General features: G+C 41.8%; 1 protein-coding gene across 1 annotated transcript in view; it reads right to left on the bottom strand.

Moving 5' to 3' along the window:
• The window catches only part of rtel1 (regulator of telomere elongation helicase 1), a 225,346-nt gene that overhangs the window by 151,809 nt on the left and 54,028 nt on the right, over window positions 1-19,509 (bottom strand). Inside the window, exons 9-15 of the mRNA XM_034173464.1 lie at window positions 17,221-17,371; window positions 16,944-16,982; window positions 15,936-16,011; window positions 10,340-10,437; window positions 8,058-8,113; window positions 5,361-5,432; window positions 5,197-5,275 (exon numbers count right to left, since the gene is read on the bottom strand). Of these exons, the coding sequence (XP_034029355.1) occupies window positions 5,197-5,275; window positions 5,361-5,432; window positions 8,058-8,113; window positions 10,340-10,437; window positions 15,936-16,011; window positions 16,944-16,982; window positions 17,221-17,371 (571 nt within the window). The remainder of the gene's footprint in view (window positions 1-5,196; window positions 5,276-5,360; window positions 5,433-8,057; window positions 8,114-10,339; window positions 10,438-15,935; window positions 16,012-16,943; window positions 16,983-17,220; window positions 17,372-19,509) is intronic.

Genomic DNA, 19,509 nt, shown 5'->3' with positions numbered 1-19,509 from the left:
ATTGGGAGCTGGTTCCACAGGAGAGGAGCCTGAAAGCTGAAGGCTCTGCCTCCCATTCTACTCTTACAAACCCTAGGAACTACAAGTAAGCCTGCAGTCTGAGAGCGAAGCGCTCTATTGGGGTGATATGGTACTATGAGGTCCCTAAGATAAGATGGGACCTGATTATTCAAAACCTTATAAGTAAGAAGAAGAATTTTAAATTCTATTCTAGAATTAACAGGAAGCCAATGAAGAGAGGCCAATATGGGTGAGATATGCTCTCTCCTTCTAGTCCCCATCAGTATTCTAGCTGCAGCATTTTGAATTAACTGAAGGCTTTTTAGGGAACTTTTAGGACAACCTGATAATAATGAATTACAATAGTTCAGCCTAGAGGAAATAAATGCATGAATTAGTTTTTCAGCATCACTCTGAGACAAGACCTTTCTGATTTTAGAGATATTGCGTAAATGCAAAAAAGCAGTCCTACATATTTGTTTAATATGCGCTTTGAATGACATATCCTGATAAAAATGACTCCAAGATTTCTCACAGTATTACTAGAGGTCAGGATAATGCCATCCAGAGTAAGGATCTGGTTAGACACCATGTTTCTAAGATTTGTGGGGCCAAGTACAATAACTTCAGTTTTATCTGAGTTTAAAAGCAGGAAATTAGAGGTCATCCATGTCTTTATGTCTGTAAGACAATCCTGCAGTTTAGCTAATTGGTGTGTGTCCTCTGGCTTCACGGATAGATAAAGCTGGGTATCATCTGCGTAACAATGAAAATTTAAGCAATACCATCTAATAATACTGCCTAAGGGAAGCATGTATAAAGTGAATAAAATTGGTCCTAGCACAGAACCTTGTGGAACTCCATAATTAACTTTAGTCTGTGAAGAAGATTCCCCATTTACATGAACAAATTGTAATCTACACTCAACAAAAATATAAACGCAACACTTTTGGTTTTGCTCCCATTTTGTATGAGATGAACTCAAAGATCTAAAACTTTTTCCACATACACAATATCACCATTTCCCTCAAATATTGTTCACAAACCAGTCTAAATCTGTGATAGTGAGCACTTCTCCTTTGCTGAGATAATCCATCCCACCTCACAGGTGTGCCATATCAAGATGCTGATTAGACACCATGATTAGTGCACAGGTGTGCCTTAGACTGCCCACAATAAAAGGCCACTCTGAAAGGTGCCTTTTTATCACACAGCACAATGCCACAGATGTTGCAAGATTTGAGGGAGCGTGCAATTGGCATGCTGACAGCAGAAATGTCAACCAGAGCTGTTGCTCGTGTATTGAATGTTCATTTCTCTACCATAAGCCATCTCCAAAGGCGTTTCAGAGAATTTGGCAGTACATCCAACCAGCCTCACAACCGCAGACCACGTGTAACCACACCAGCCCAGGACCTCCACATCCAGCATGTTCACCTCCAAGATCGTCTGAGACCAGTCACTCGGACAGCTGCTGGAACAATCGATTTGCATAACCAAAGAATTTCTGCACAAACTGTCAGAAACCGTATCAGGGAAGCTCATCTGCATGCTCGTTGTTCTCATCGGGGTCTCGACCTGACTCCAGTTCGTCGTCGTAACCGACTTGAGTGGGCAAATGCTCACATTTGCTGGCGTTTGGCACGTTGGAGAGGTGTTCTCTTCACAGATGATGCGAAGGAGATGTGTTGCACTGCATGAGGCATATGGTGGTCACACCAGATATTGACTGGTATCCCCCCCCCCAATAAAACAAAACTGCACCTTTCAGAGTGGCCTTTTATTGTGGGCAGTCTAAGGCACACCTGTGCACTAATCATGGTGTCTAATCAGCATCTTGGTATGGCACACCTGTGAGGTGGGATGGATTATCTCAGCAAAGGAGAAGTGCTCACTATCACAGATTTTGACTGGTTTGTGAACAATATTTGAGGGAAATGGTGATATTGTGTATGTGGAAAAAGTTTTAGATCTTTGAGTTTATCTCATACAAAATGGGAGCAAAACCAAAAGTGTTGCGTTTATATTTTTGTTGAGTATATTAGACAAATATGATTCAAACCACCGCAGCACAGTGCCTTTAATACCTATGGCATGCTCTAATCTCTGTAATAAAATTTTATGGTCAACAGTATCAAAAGCAGCACTGAGGTCTAACAGAACAAGCACAGAGATGAGTCCACTGTCCGAGGCCATAAGAAGATCATTTGTAACCTTCACTAATGCTGTTTCTGTACTATGATGAATTCTAAAACCTGACTGAAACTCTTCAAATAGACCATTCGTCTGCAGATGATCAGTTAGCTGTTTTACAACTACCCTTTCAAGAATTTTTGAGAGAAAAGGAAGGTTGGAGATTGGCCTATAATTAGCTAAGATAGCTGGGTCAAGTGATGGCTTTTTAAGTAATGGTTTAATTACTGCCACCTTAAAAGCCTGTGGTACATAGCCAACTAACAAAGATAGATTGATCATATTTAAGATCGAAGCATTAAATAATGGTAGGGCTTCTTTGAGCAGCCTGGTAGGAATGGGGTCTAATAAACATGTTGATGGTTTGGATGAAGTAACTAATGAAAATAACTCAGACAGAACAATCGGAGAGAAAGAGTCTAACCAAATACCGGCATCACTGAAAGCAGCCAAAGATAACAATACGTCTTTGGGATGGTTATGAGTAATTTTTTCTCTAATAGTTAAAATTTTGTTAGCAAAGAAAGTCATGAAGTCATTACTAGTTAAAGTTAATGGAATACTCAGCTCAATAGAGCTCTGACTCTTTGTCAGCCTGGCTACAGTGCTGAAAAGAAACCTGGGGTTGTTCTTATTTTCTTCAATTAGTGATGAGTAGAAAGATGTCCTAGCTTTACGGAGGGCTTTTTTATAGAGCAACAGACTCTTTTTCCAGGCTAAGTGAAGATCTTCTAAATTAGTGAGACGCCATTTCCTCTCCAACTTACGGGTTATCTGCTTTAAGCTACGAGTTTGTGAGTTATACCACGGAGTCAGGCACTTCTGATTTAAAGCTCTCTTTTTCAGAGGAGCTACAGCATCCAAAGTTGTCTTCAATGAGGATGTAAAACTATTGACGAGATACTCTATCTCACTTACAGAGTTTAGGTAGCTACTCTGCACTGTGTTGGTATATGGCATTAGAGAACATAAAGAAGGAATCATATCCTTAAACCTAGTTACAGCGCTTTCTGAAAGACTTCTAGTGTAATGAAACTTATTCCCCACTGCTGGGTAGTCCATCAGAGTAAATGTAAATGTTATTAAGAAATGATCAGACAGAAGGGAGTTTTCAGGGAATACTGTTAAGTCTTCTATTTCCATACCATAAGTCAGAACAAGATCTAAGATATGATTAAAGTGGTGGGTGGACTCATTTACTTTTTGAGCAAAGCCAATAGAGTCTAATAATAGATTAAATGCAGTGTTGAGGCTGTCATTCTCAGCATCTGTGTGGATGTTAAAATCACCCACTATAATGATCTTATCTGAGCTAAGCACTAAGTCAGACAAAAGGTCTGAAAATTCACAGAGAAACTCACAGTAACGACCAGGTGGACGATAGATAATAACAAATAAAACTGGTTTTTGGGACTTCCAATTTGGATGGACAAGACTAAGAGTCAAGCTTTCAAATGAATTAAAGCTCTGTCTGGGTTTTTGATTAATTAATAAGCTGGAATGGAAGATTGCTGCTAATCCTCCGCCCCGGCCCGTGCTACGAGCATTCTGACAGTTAGTGTGACTCGGGGGTGTTGACTCATTTAAACTAACATATTCATCCTGCTGTAACCAGGTTTCTGTAAGGCAGAATAAATCAATATGTTGATCAATTATTATATCATTTACTAACAGGGACTTAGAAGAGAGAGACCTAATGTTTAATAGACCACATTTAACTGTGTTAGTCTGTGGTGCAGTTGAAGGTGCTATATTATTTTTTCTTTTTGAATTTTTATGCTCAAATAGATTTTTGCTGGTTATTGGTAGTCTGGGAGCAGGCACCGTCTCTACGGGGATGGGGTAATGAGGGGATGGCAGGGGGAGAGAAGCTGCAGAGAGGTGTGTAAGACTACAACTCTGCTTCCTGGTCCCAACCCTGGATAGTCACGGTTAGGAGGATTTAAGAAAATTGGCCAGATTTCTAGAAATGAGAGCTGCTCCATCCAAAGTGGGATGGATGCCGTCTCTCCTAACAAGACCAGGTTTTCCCCAGAAGCTTTGCCAATTATCTATGAAGCCCACCTCATTTTTTGGACACCACTCAGACAGCCAGCAATTCAAGGAGAACATGCGGCTAAACATGTCACTCCCGGTCTGATTGGGGAGGGGCCCAGAGAAAACTACAGAGTCCGACATTGTTTTTGCAAAGTTACACACCGATTTAATGTTAATTTCAGTGACCTCCGATTGGCGTAACCGGGTGTCATTACTGCCGACGTGAATTACAATCTTACCAAATTTACGCTTAGCCTTAGCCAGCAGTTTCAAATTTCCTTCAATGTCGCCTGCTCTGGCCCCCGGAAGACAATTGACTATGGTTGCTGGTGTCGCTAACTTCACATTTCTCAAAACAGAGTCGCCAATAACCAGAGTTTGATCCTCGGCAGGTGTGTCGTCGAGTGGGGAAAAACGGTTAGAAATGTGAACGGGTTGGCGGTGTACACGGGGCTTCTGTTTAGGACTACGCTTCCTCCTCACAGTCACCCAGTCGGCCTGCTTTCCCGGCTGCTTGGGATCTGCCAGAGGGAAACTAACGGCGGCTAAGCTACCTTGGTCCACACTGACTACAGGGGCCTGGCTAGCTGTAGAATTTTCCACGGTGCGGAGCCGAGTCTGCAATTCGCCCAGCCTGGCCTCCAAAGCTATGAATAAGCTACACTTATTACAAGTACCGTTACTGCTAAAGGAGGCCGAGGAATAACTAAACATTTCACACCCAGAGCAGAAAAGTGCGGGAGAGACAGGAGAAGCCGCCATGCTAAACCGGCTAAGAGCTAGTAGCTACGCTAAGCTAGCGGATTCCTAAAAACACGCAAAGTGAATAATGTGTAAATAATTTAGGCTGATTAGGCCGAGCAGTCTTTATACATTCGGATTCACCAAAGAAAAGAAAATGATCGTCTATAAGAGAAAATACACAGCAAGTGAAACAGTCAATGACCACGAAGGCATTTCACTCACCTGGTTTCTTTGCAGACGAAGCCCAAACATCAGCATTTGCTTTTTTCTTGTAATAGCTGTTGTCTCGGTGGATATGAACCTGTCAAAGAGACAAAGTGATAGCTGTAACATCACAAATCTGAGCAGTGTGACCCTCCAGGTGGCGTGAAGAAAACAATACAAACTTTAAAATGGGCTGCGCTGGACACCATCTGCTTTCCTTTGTCATTTCCTTGTGCTTCACCACAGAACACTTGCTAAAAAATGAAAAAAAAAGGCCATAAAAAAGTAATCAGTGAAAATATTCATTCTTAAAGCAATTAACATTGCTTTGTCAATGTTTTACAGTGCTTCCAGAAAGTATTCACAGCGCTCCACTTTTTCCACATTTTGTTATGTTCCAACCTTATTCAAAAATTGACTAAATTCATGTTTTCCTCTCAAAATTCTACACACAAAACCCCATAAAGACAACATGAAAAATGTTTTGAAATTTTTGCGAATTTATTAAAAATAATAAATAATAATAATAAAAAACTAAGAAATTACATGCACATAAGTATTCGCTCCCTTTGCTCAGTACTTGGTGCACCTATCTTTGGGCAGTTTAGTCCATTCCTCTTTGCAGCACCTCTCAAGCTCCATCAGGTTGGATGTGGAGCGTTGGTGCCCAGACATTTTCAGATCTCTCCAGAGATGTTCAATCAGATTCAGGTCTGGGCTCTGGCTGGGTCACTCAAGGACATTCACAGAGTAGTTCTGAAGTCACTCCTTTGATATCTTGGCTGTGTGTTTAGGGTCATTGTCCTGCTGAAAGATGAACCATCGCCCCAGTCTGAGGTCAAGAGCGCTCTGGAGCAGGTTTTCATCCAGGATGTCTCTGTACATTGCTGCATTCATCTTTCCCTCAATCCTGACTAGTCTCCCAGTTCCTGCTGCTGAAAAACATCCCCACAGCATGTTGCTGTCACCACCATGCTTCACTGTAGGGATGGTGCCTGGTTTCCTCCAAACATGACGCCTGGCATTCACACCAAAGAGTTCAATCTTTGTCTCATCAGACCAGAGAATTTTGTTTCTCATGTTCTGAGAGACCTTCAGAGGCCTTTTCTCAAACTCCAGGTGGGCTGTCATTGTGTCTTTTATGAGTGGCTTCCGTCTGTCCACTCTACCATACAGTCCTGATTGGTGGATTGCTGCAGAGATGGTTGTCCTTCTGGACACAGAGGAATGTTGGAGCTCGGACAGACTGACCATTGGGTACTTGGTCACCTCCCTGACTAAGGCCCGTCTCCCTCGATTGCTAAGTTTAGACGGGCAGCCAGCTGTAGGAAGACTCAATGGTACATGGACTGCATTTATATAGCGCTTTTCCATCTGCATCATACACTCAAAGCGCTTTACAGTAATGCGTCACATTCACCCCCATGTCAGGGTGCTATCATACAAGGTGCTCACTAGTGATTTTCCGGTCAGGCTGGGATTTGAACCAAGGATCCTCTGGTCTCAAGCCCAAAGCTTAACCACTGGACCATCACCTGCTGATGGATCCAAACCTCTTTTCATTTATGGATGATGGAGGCCACTGTGCTCATTGGGACCTTCAAAGCAGCAGAAATGTTTCTGTACCCTTCCTCAGATTTGTGCCTCGAGACAATCCTGTCACAGAGGTCTACAGGCAATTCCTTTGACTTCATGCTTGGTTTGTGTTCTGACATGCACTGTCAACTGTGGGGCTTTATATGCAGACAGGTGTTTGTCTTTTCAAATCATGTCCAATCAACTGAATTTACCCCAAGTGGACTCCAATTAAGTTGTAGAAACATCTCAAGGATAATCAGCGGAAACAAGACACACCTGAGCTCAATTTTGAGCTTCATGGCAAAAGGCTGTGAATACTTATGTACAGGTGATTTCTCAGTTTTTTTTTCTTTACATTTTATAATAAATTTGCAAAAAAAATTGCTGTGAATATTTTCACTGAATATGTACACGGACACTAATCAATATGTTTCATTTTCAGAAGTGGAGCAGGTGCAACAAAATGAACCGTAAAATCTGCGTCAGACATGTTTGATTTTTTTGTATGAAAAAGGGTGTCATAAAATGAGTGCATGTATTCTCCATCATACAAACAAAACTAATAAGCAGAACTGAAAAACTTCACATACAGACGTAGGGTGGGCCGTGTGCCAGACAGGCTGATGATACACACATCTCTGTCAGATCTTTAGCAAGATTATGCCAAAATGGAGCCAACAACCAGCAAAAAATAAACTCCATTAAAGAAATAAAATCAACGCCAATAATAAAAAGTACACCAAAACAATGCACAGAAATGCTAAACTAAAGAGCTGATAATACAGAAGAAAGGTGCTTTTACTCCAGAAAAAACAGTACAACAAAAATATAAATGCACCACTTTTGTTTTAGCCCACATCTTTCATGAGTAGATGTGAAAGATCTAAAATGTCTACACACAAATAAGGTTTATTTTCAACAAATTCTGCTCATAAATTTGTTCAAAATGTAAAGCATACCTGAGCACTGCTTCATATGACGCGAAAAACTCCGCACTCTACTTTTGACTAGGGTTTTGCTGTCTACGGTTCCACTGCTTTCTGAACACTCACTATAACACTGCACCAACACGACGCCTGGTCAGATCTAATTTTAAGACCACCATGCTTTCTGGAGCCCAGGTGCATAAAGTGCACGCTTGGGATAAAAAATATCAAGCACATCAGTTATAAACAAGCAATGGGTGTGTGCAGCCAACAGTTTCCTAAAACAACGTGTGCCGGTTCAGGGGCAGGATTAAAACATGATTGTGAGTTTATTTTAGCTTCTAACAACTATACTAATGTTAAACGACACCATACCTGTATGATATCAGCCAGCTTCTGCAATCCACTGGTGTTCACAAATATTCCAGAGCCTAGTGTGAAGAATAATAGTCGCACAAGTGATTTGGTCATTCAAAAGGTCTTAATATATGTATTTGGCATAATAACACAGTAAGTAAGCCAAACCAGAACAAAAGAAATGAAGCAAGAACCAAACCGCTGCACAAATGTTTTGTATATCTTGAATAGCACAGCACTTTCAATGGGACACTTCCACATGTAACGGCTGCAACACATTAAATACAACACAAACTGGAACAGGCTCTAAAGTACAACCCCAATTCCAATGAAGTTGGGACGTTGTGTAAAATGTAAATAAAAACAGAATAAAATGATTTGCAAATCCTCTTCAACCTATGTTCAACTGAATACACCACAAAGACAAGATATTTAATGTTCAAACTGATAAACTTTATTGTTTTTGTGTAAATATTTGCTCATTTTGACATGGATGCCTGCAACACATTTCAAAAAAAGCTGGAACAGAGGCAACAAAAGACTGGGAAAGTTGATGAATGCTCAAAGAACACCTGTTTGGAACATTCCACAGGTGAACAGGTTAATTGGAAACAGGTGAGTGTCATCAGTGAGTATAAAAGGAGCATCCCCAAAAGGTTCAGCCGTCACCAAGCAAAGACGGGGTGAGGATCACCACTTTGTGAACAACAACATGAAAAAAAAAAAAATAGTCCAACAGTTTAAGAACAATGTTTCTCAACGTTCAATTGCAAGGAATTTAGGGATTCCATCATCTACAGTCCATAATATAATCAGAATATTCAGAGAATGTGGAGAACTTTCTACACGTAAGCAGCAAGGCCGAAAACCAACACTGAATGCCCATAACCTTCGATCACCAGAAAACCATTGTCAGTTAACACAGTTCGTCGCTACATCTACAGGTGCAAGTTAAAACTCTACGATGCAAAGTGAAAGCCGTACATCAACAACATCCAGAAACACTGCCACCTTCTCTGGGCCCGAACTCATTTGAAATGGACAGACACAAAGTGGAAAAGTGTGCTGTGGTCTGATGAGTCCTCATTTCAAATTGTTTTCAGAAATCATGGACGTCGTGTCCTCTGGACAAAAGAGGAAAAAGACCATCCAGATTGTTACCAGCGCAAAGTTCAAAAGCCAGCATCTGTGATGGTATGGGGGTGTGTTAGTGCCCATGACATGGACAACTTACACATCTGTGATGGCACCATCAATGCTGAAAGGTCCATCCAGGTTTTGGAGCAACACATGCTGCCATCCAAGCAACGTCTTTTTCAGGGACGTCCCTGCTTATTTCAGCAAGACAATGCCAAGCCACATTCTGCACGTGTTACAACAGCGTGGCTTCGTAGTAAAAGAGTGCTGGTACTAGACTGGCCTGCCTGCAGTCCAGACCTGTCACCCATTGAAAATGTGTGGCGCATTATGAAGCGTAAAATACGACAACGGAGACCCCGGACTGTTGAACAACTGAAGTCGTACATCAAGCAAGAATGGGAAAGAATTCCACCTACAAAGCTTCAACAATTAGTGTCCTCAGTTCCCAAACGTTTATTGAGTGTTGTTAGAAGGAAAGGTGATGTAACACAGTGGTAAACATACCACTGTCCCAGCTTTTTGAAACCTGTTGCAGGCATCCATTTCAAAATGAGCAAATATTTGCACAAAAACAATAAAGTTTATCAGTTTGAACATTAAATATCTCGTCTTTGTGGTGTATTCAACTGAATATAGGTTGAAGAGGATTTGAAAATCATTGTATTCTGTTTTTATTTACATTTTACACAATGTCCCAACTTGATTGAAATTGGGGTTGTTGTAACTGAAGCCACAATCACTCACTCGCAGTAAAGGATTATTACTTTGTTCTCTGCATAAGAGATGGAATAGGACTGGACTGAATGTCGACTGACGTGTTCTCATATACTGTCAGCTGACGTCACGCAGTAATGTGACTTTGTTGGTATAAGTCTCAACCTCTGCACATGTGCGCATGGAATAATGCAGGTGCTCTGGCGGTCATCTGGAATTCATAGAACTGTAGTTACATACATAACTCTTGCTTTTAACCCAGGTTCGCGAAATGTGAACAATTTAATTTATTTCATTTATTTAGCACCAAATTACAGCAAAGCTGCCTCAAGGCGCTTCACACAAGTAAGATCTAACCTCACCAGCCCCCAGAGCAAGAACACAGGCCAAAGAGCCGTAATATCGTTTATAACGCCGAAAGAGATCACTAACAGAGTCATACTAACGTCCTGCTAAGTAGCCAGTGATTTCCTCCAAAGCTTCGTAGAACATCGCCTTGGTGCTGTAGGTCAGATGGGCTTTTTCTAAGAGCTCGTAGATGAAGCTGTGGAAGCAAGTCAGAGACACACACATTAATCGTTCATCTTCAATAGTAATAATAACAACAACAAGGGCTTTTCTTGTAATTGTACATACAGATGAGGACAAAATTATTAGCCCCCTTGTTCAATGTTTTCTTCAAAATGTTCCCAAGTACTTTTTTAACAGAGCAAGGTATTTTCAACACAGCATTTCTAAATATCCTGCTTCTACTTTGGATACTTACATTATTTTATTTTGCACACAGAGTCAAAATTATTTTACAAAAAACAAAACTACAAGGGTCAAAATTATTAGTCCTCTTGAGAAGTGAGCTTTGTGTTGAGCCACAGCACAAAGCACTGTTGTGCAATGATGTGCTTTAACTGTGTGATGCTCAAAGCTTGTAAAGTTAAGTTAAAACTGAGGGTTATCGTTCAGTGTTCACACAGTATTAAAAATTTCAATAAGGGGTTCAGCTGTCACTTAAGAAAGCATCAGAAGAAATCAGTTTAGACTTTAGAAAAAGAACTGTTGATGCTCATAAAGTAGGAGAAGAAGTTATCACAGCATTTCAGAGTGTCAAGAACTGGAGTGAGAAGCATCATCCAGGGTTCCTACCAATTTTCCATTTTAAAATTTAAAAATCATGCTCCTGCCCATGATGGGTTCATGTCTAAAGTTGTAGGTTTTCATTGGTCTCCAGGTTCGGAGCCTTCTATGTTTTTATTCATGTCATGTCATGCTTTGGTTATCAATCAATCAATCAATGAATTTTATTTATATAGCGCCAAATCACAACAAACAGTTGCCCCAAGGCGCTTTATATTGTAAGGCAAGGCCATACAATAATTACGTAAGAACTCCAACGGTCAAAACGACCCCCTGTGAGCAAGCACTTGGCGACAGTGGGAAGGAAAAACTCCCTTTTAACAGGAAGAAACCTCCTATGTTTGGTGTTGTTTAATTTTCAGGTTACCATGCTCAGTTTGTTATTGATTTTGTTTAATTTATCTTCTGTGTATCATTTGCTGGCCACGTAATTAGTTTTCTGTATTATTTATTGTCTGCTTTCACTGTTGGTCCCTTATGTTGCTTTAGTCTTAGTTTAATTCTATTTATCACATTTATCGTTTTATACATTAGTCATTGGTTTTGGTTATCATTTATTTTCAAGTGTTTCAGGTCTGATTATGTTCCATTTGTCATTTATTGCTTATCAGTTAGTTCCTTTTATTTTTTTGCACTGTTTGGTGTCTCTGGTTTTGCCATTCTGTTCATTTGTGTAGTCTTAGTTTATGTTGTCACCTCACTATTGGTTATCGCATTTACTTTTATATTTTAATCAGTCTCACACCGGTTCTAGTTTTGATTATAATCATTGATCTTGTTTCACACCGCTTACTTTAGTCATGTCATTTCCTCGTCTTTTCCCCTTTTGTTTTGTTCGTGGTAATTGTTGTTTGTTGAGCACCTCACATTTTGCACCGTAGGTTTTTCAGTCACTTAGTTATCTTGCCCTAGTTCGCTTTGCTTTTGCCTCACTGCACTCTCTTGCACATACCTTTGTCTTCCCCGTCACGCCCCCTTCCAGAGACTTCCACACACATGCTTCCCATCACCTAGATTAGTTTGCTCCTTATTTAATCCCTCACAGTCTCACAGCTCACTGCCAGATTGCTAATTTCATGTCACTTTCCAGCCTCCATCCCATGCTAGTTTTGTCCTGTCTTGCTTGTCGGTATGTTGACTTTGCTTGTTTTTGACCTCGAGTTTGTCGTGCCTCTGATAGCCCAAACACTGTGTATTTTGACCTGTGCCTGTTTACTGACTACGCCTCAGCCTCTCGTCTGTCCGCTACCTCTGCCACGCTGCTGGATCACATGAGTACCGACCTCCTGTCTGTTATACAGGAACTCTATCAGTCGTGTGAGTTTGCAGTTGCGTCCACATTGTTTGTGCCATGCCGGATAGGTTTCTTCTTTGTTGGTAAGAAGGACGGCACCCTCCGCCCCTGCATTGACTACAAGGAACTAAACAATATCACCATCAAGGACAAGTACCCCATTCTGTTCCTCAGTTCCACTTTTGAACCACTTCATGGTTCCACGCTGTTTACTAAACTCGACCTCAGCAATGCTTACCATCTGTTTTACATCAGTGAGGGGGACGAGTGGAAGACCGTGTTGAACACCCCTTTAGGTTATGTTGAGTATCTAGTCATGACCTCCGGCCTAACCAACTCCCCTACCACCTTCCAAGCATTGGTTAATGACGTTCTGAGGACTTTCTCAAGTGGTTCATCGCAGTCTAGTTAGACGATATTCTTACATTTTCTAAAAGCATTAACGACCATCACATGCATGTTCATTAGGTCCTTTGGCGGCCATGGGAAAACAGGTTGTTTGTCAAGGCTGAGAAGTGTGCATTCCATGTCATGTGTTACCTTCTTAGAATTCATAGAACAGGGGAGAATAAGGCCAGACCCTGACAAGATCAGGGCTGTCAGGGAATGGCCCACTCTTACAACAAGCTCAAACAGCTTCACCGATTCCTCAGATTCGCTAATTTCTACCGCAAGTTCATCGAAAAGTTGCCTATCCATTAACCACCCTCACCTCACCTAAGATGTTGTTTGTCTGGACGCCTGCTGCAGAGCAGGTGTTTTTGCATCTTAAGAAGCTGCTCACTGTGGCACCCATTTTCATACAACCTGATCCCAGCTGCCAGTTTATTGTGGAGGTCGATGCCTCCAACAGTGGGGTCGGGGCTGAGCTTTTCATGGTAGGGCCCAACATTAAACAGCACCCCTGTGTGTTTTTGTCTCACCGGTTGTCCACGGCAGAGGCTAACTACGATGTGGGGAACAGGAAGCTGCTAGCCATTAAGGAGGCATTGGAGGAATGGAAGCACTGGCTGGATGGGTCCTCTATCATGTTTATAGTTTGGACTGATCACAAGAACCTAGTGTACATCTAAAGCCTGGTTCACACGACAGGATTTTAAAATTATCTTTAGGTTTCCAAAACCTGAGAGACCACACGTGATGAAAAAAAATCATGGATCTAACAGGTTTGGTCCTACAGTGTGTGGTGTTCGGCCAGACGGTAAGGACAACAACACCACACATGAACAGATTTCACGTACAAACATTCACAGCTCTCTCGCAATTAATCTCTTGAGATTAAACGTGACTTCAGAGTAAACAAACGGAGGTACTTTGTGGACTATTTAAAACAGAGGGAAAAAAATGATACAAAAAGAAAAAGAAAAGGTGTTCTTTAAAAAGAGTGGAGACAGCGCGACCACCAGACTTTCTGGTAAGTCAGAACAGCTGTTTTGATTTTATTTTCCGCTCCGTGCGTCCGTCACCTCGCTTTCTGATTGGCTGCATGTCACATTCAGCAGGCTGCTCATTTGTGGTCAGAGGACACCACACACACTGCGATATCGGGCCAAAAAATCCAACATGTTGAATATCCCCGATTTGTGATCGGAGCGCTCCTGACGCCTTTCAGAGCAGATCAGAGCGCTCTGAACACACCACACACGGCAGGAATATCTGATAAGATTATCTTTAGCATCATCACGATTGTCGGGGCGTCCTTAAGATTGTCGGAAGGGGAAGATCGGGTCCGATATCGGCCTAATTATCCTGCTGTGTGAACCCGGCTTAAGCCAGCAAGAGACTGAACCCACACCAAGACAGGTGGGACCTGTTTTTGGTCCAGTTTACCTTTACCATCACTTACAGAACATGTTCCCTGAATAGCAAACCGGATGCTCTTTCTCTCCAGTTTGACTCCAATGCAGACCCTAGGGACCCAGAACCCATCCTTCCTGGCTCCGTTGTCATTGGGAACCTCACCTGGGACACTGAATGTCTGATTTAGGATGCCCAGCAACAGTGTCCTGACCCAGGTGGGGGGGGGCCACCTGATCACTTGTTTGTTCCTCCCTCGGTCATGTCTTAGTTCTCTAGCTCTGTCATTCATCCAAACTCACCTGTCATCCCAGCACTCATCGCACACTAGCTCTTGCTAAAAGAAACTGCTGGTGGCCCTCTATAGCTGCAGAGTGCAAAGACTTTGCTTTGTAGTGTTCCCTTTGTCTAGACGACTCTGACCTCTACTGTTTCCACACCGCCCCTGGTCGCACACCTGTTTGGACTTCATTACTGGACTTCCACCGTTGAAGCGCAAACTAGCTCATCGGTTCCTGGGTCCATTCAAGACCAACCGCGTAATCAACCCCATGGCGAGACTTTGCCTACCCCGCATTCTCTGCAATCAACCTGCCTTCCATGTCTCACATCTACGAGGGATGTCAATAAAGTATAGGTCCTTTTTATTTTTTGCAAAAACTATATGGATTTCATTCATATGTTTTTACGTCAGACATGCTTGAACCCTCGTGCGCATGCGTGAGTTTTTCCACGCCTGTCGGTGACGTCATTCGCCTGTGAGCACTCTTTGTGGGAGGAGTCGTCCAGCCCCTCGTCGGAATTCCTTTGTCTGAGAAGTTGCTGAGAGACTGGCGCTTTGTTTGATCAAAATTTTTTCTAAACCTGTGAGACACATCGAAGTGGACACGGTTCGAAAAATTAAGCTGGTTTTCAGTGAAAATTTTAACGGCTGATGAGAGATTTTGAGGTGATACTGTCACTTTAAGGACTTCCCACGGTGCGAGACGTCGTGCAGCGGTCCCAGGCGCCGTCATCAGCCTGTTTCAAGCTGAAAACCTCCACATTTCAGGCTCTATTGATCCAGGATGTCGTGAGAGAACAGAGAAGTTTCAGAAGAAGTCGGTTTCAGCATTTTATCCGGATATTCCACTGTTAAAGGAGATTTTTTTTAATGAAAGACGTGCGGACGGGTCCACGCATCGGGACGCAGCCGGCGCGGTGCGGCGGCACAGGAAAAACACCTCCGTGTTGATAACCATTTGTAAAATCCAGGCGGCTTTTGATGGCTTTCAGTGGAGTGAGTATATGAGAAATTGTTTAACAGCTGGACATGTTCCAACTTGTCCTTAAGGCTTCCAACAGAGGTGTTTTTCCTGTGGCGGAGCGTCGCAGCGGCTGCGAGCCGACGCTGCAATCCGCCCGCACGTGTTTCATTTGACCGTTGGGGTTTTACGTAATTATTGTATGGCTTTTGCCTTACAATATAAAGTGCCTTGGGGCAACTGTTTGTTGTGATTTGGCGCTATATAAAAAAATTGATTGATTGATTGATTCTGTTCTGCTCATTCCATTTTGGATCCTAACCAGTCGTAGTTTTCAAAATAGCAGCACCCTGACATCGGCGCATAACTCTGCGTGTGTGTGTGTGTGTGTGCGTGTGAGGCATCATTGTAAAGTGCCCTGAGTTTCAGATGGAAAAGCACTAAATAAATAAACAGCCCATTTACATCCATGTTGAGAAGCTGAAATCCATTTTACGTCCATAAATGAGCAACTATTAAAACAGTGGGGTTTTTTTTTTACATTCTGCTAAACAGTGCAGTAGAAGTATTGTGTACCTTCCAGGTTTTGTGATCCCTCTATCACTTGGAACATCATAAGAATCAATGGCAGCTTCCAGATCAAGCAGTATCTCTGTTAAAAGAGTTTGGTCAGATTACTTTAAAATGTAATAGCAACTGCACACAGAGTACATAGCCTGTTTTACAATTAGTCATGTAATCCACTGGATTACAAAAATGGCAACATAATCAATAGATTTGAAATAAGTTACTGAAAATGATGCACATCATGCTAAAACAACACCAATATACACAGTGGCATACGCCCCAACTCGTATTTTAGATTATTTTATAATGGAGGTGATGATGAAATCTGGAAGTTATTTCTATTGTAAAAAAACTGGTGTTTCAAACTGGTGCTCTACAGTCTGTTTGTATTGTGACAGATTGCTGCTTTACAATTGTTATGTGATGAATCCCCCCCATTTTCAAAAGGATATTTCCTCCAGCCTCCCACAGTACCCCACCAAGAAATGACTTCAATCAAACAAGGCATTCTTTTGTTATTGTGCAGAAACGACAATCAAGATTGCATCCACAGTGGACATACTGGATAATGGACAATGGGTTCCTTGACTAAGGTTCAAGGACACCCCCCCACTATACATCACCAAGAAATTGTTTCAATCAGACTTGGTGTTTTTTAGTTTTTGAGCAGGAATGAAAAGTTTACAGGCTGATGCTCAGTTGGATGGCGTTAAAGAAACAATTCCTCACAACTTTGTTACATGAGTGCCTTGAAATCAACACAACCAGAAATATGATACTTCCTCTTTATCTAAGAAAAAAAAAACTATTAATTAAATTCTAAATAAAACAAAGTATGTCAAAACATATTTCTTAATTATCTGAAAATAGTTTTTTCTGAGAACAAATTACACAAAATACACTCAACGTTTATATTGTTGTGATGCACATTTTTAAACTCAGAATGATGATGAAGCTGTTTCTTTCCTCGTGGCTCAGACAGATCAACAGTTTTTATTGGATGAGAGGAATACTTACGTTTTACTTTAGCAATGCTGGTTACGTTCAGTTTCAAACCTGCAGCAAGGAAAATTTGCAGATTAGAAATTTTAGCACGTCGTGTCTGGCCAGTTTGTTTATAGCTTTTCCAGCGATGTAATGTTACAGTTACTCTGTAGGTGGACTGAAACAAGAAACAACTTTATGCTCCAGGTGAACAGACTAACTGTGACACCAACAATGCCAGGATGACCGTTTATAACAACCAAAGGCTTCATTGTTGCTGTCTCACTTAAGGCCACACAAACATTCTTACCAAAAGTACCAACAGCGTCATCTTCAGTAAGACAGTCCCCTTGGCTTGTTTCTTTAGCCTGCTCCACCAGCAGCCTGTCTACAGCGGTGATTGCTGAGGCGAGGTCGTACGGAGTCAAGTCAAACGATGTCGACTCTTCACACATCTTCTCCTGCAGACCACAGACACACCAACGTCTAGGTTCTGCTCTCAAAACTCCTTGAACATCATAACAGTAGAGCAACAATGCAGACCCCCAGGTAAACAATTTGAACCAGGCCTTTCATTCTGTATGTAAAACCATCTAGCAGATGCTCAGATTACTTTACAGTGATGCCTCACATTTACTTGAGTAGCCAAGGTTGATATCCAGTTACAGCTGGGTGGACTGAGACCATCCAGGTTAAGTGTCTTGTTAAAGAACACAGACAGGTAGCATGAGTGGGAATTGAACAAAGGTCTACCTTTTGGCAGACCAGCTCCTTATCCACGGAGTCACCTGGTCTACATATTTGTTTCTTCATACTTTGTGCAGATATCATTAAATTGTTTGAACTATGCTACAAAATTTCACAAAAAATAGGTTCATGACACATTGAAGTCCTTTGGACAAAGAAAAACTAATTTTGACCAAATATTGGGAAAGTGGCCCAAATTATTCAAGGACAGTGTGTAGGCAGGGAATGAAGGGATGAAAGAATATTGAGTGAAATGGACCTTGAGCTGTTTTGTTATCGAGATTCAGACATAAGTGATGATGGTGAGATTTTATGTATTTTCAACTCAAATTGTTGTAGTTTGCTGATCAACGTATTTACATGTTGCCTCCTGAATACCTGCAGTCAATTCAGAAAAAAACCCATCCAATATGTCTAAATGAGATTGGTTAAGCACAAACAAAAAGGTAATGCCCTTAATGACACCTGCTGATTTTACTCCTCCCGTGTTTGCACACAGCAGCCACGTAGGATATCTGCTGTCTGAGCTGCTCCCGTTCCACATGGCTCTGTATGTAAAAGCGGTTATCTCCTTCAGACACATCCAAATTCTTTGAGTTCCACATGACCGATCACTTTTGTCACGTTTGTATTGCCTTATTCTTTCATGTGTCAACAGACAGATACCATCCACATCATTAACACGAACGGCCGGTAGCTGTGTCAAGTCCACAGACGGAGACGTCTGCCGCCGTCACCCACTGTCTCCTTCTCTCGGGCTCTTTGTGGTCACACTTTTTCCAAAAGTGGGTAAAGTTGTGCGGGTTTCTCCATGTAATTCACCAGCTCCCGGCGTAGTATTCCACTTCAATGAATGCTACTTACAGAAAGACACTGTCCCAGTCCTCCATGATGACAGACTTGGAGAACACGCATGTGAAAATAACAGCAGAAAAGACAACACTTAAAACTACTGCACCATTTCACCGTACCCAATGTGAAACTCCAAAAACACACAATTTCCAACTGTAAAAACAAATTGCATTCTTCTGGTTCACACATCAGCCGAAATAGCTCTGGAGGGAGGTGCCAACGTGACGTCACGCCAACAACATTTCCTGCAGGCTTAAGGTTCTGAGTGTTTAAAAACAGTAGATGAAATCAAGCTAAATTCCCCGTGTTTATGGTTTAATATCGCAGAACTTATAGCAACAAAAATAAAACACAATACACCAATATTGTCATCATTCTTGATGTACTTTGAGTATTCAGCTCATTTGGGAATACCATTTAGCAGAGTACCTGTCTCTGCTTTTGGAGATTTTGATACTCTTAAGAGTTATTACCTACCGTTTACTCGTGCTCTCAAGTGTTTCTCCTCCACGTTGGCGTTTACTCATACTCTTATTTTGATATCTGCTCTGTGTGCTTTTATAGTTGGCTTTACTTCCTGTCACTTGGGCTTCCAGATTCACAGTTACCTCCTTGTTTCGCCTGCTATGGAACCACCCACAGCCCATCACATCATACGGTCTTCCTGATACACCGGCTTTTTTGCATTTCTTCCTGTGTTTGCATTCCAGTTCCTCACCTACACTGCCTCTGCGTGCTTCCCAGAGTATAGCCTGACATTTGCTGATCTGTCAACCTGGTATGTTTGCTAGCTGTGTACTGACCCTCTGCTTGCTTCACTAAATTATTCATTGCTGCTTCCCTCGCAGACACTGTTGCTTAACTGACTGTCTTCCTGTGTGCTGAATCCTGGCCTGTGTCCTTGAACATTCTCATAATCTTCTTCCACTTATACAACTTTGTTGTGCAAACTGCTGCCGCTGAGCGACGTGACTGCTCCAGTTGAATAAAACCAGCTTTT

Source organism: Thalassophryne amazonica, chromosome 6 (assembly GCF_902500255.1).
Source record: "Thalassophryne amazonica chromosome 6, fThaAma1.1, whole genome shotgun sequence".
Classification (NCBI taxonomy): domain Eukaryota; kingdom Metazoa; phylum Chordata; class Actinopteri; order Batrachoidiformes; family Batrachoididae; genus Thalassophryne; species Thalassophryne amazonica.
Note: the sequence above shows the minus strand (reverse complement) of the source record. Positions and strands in the feature narration are given on the sequence as shown.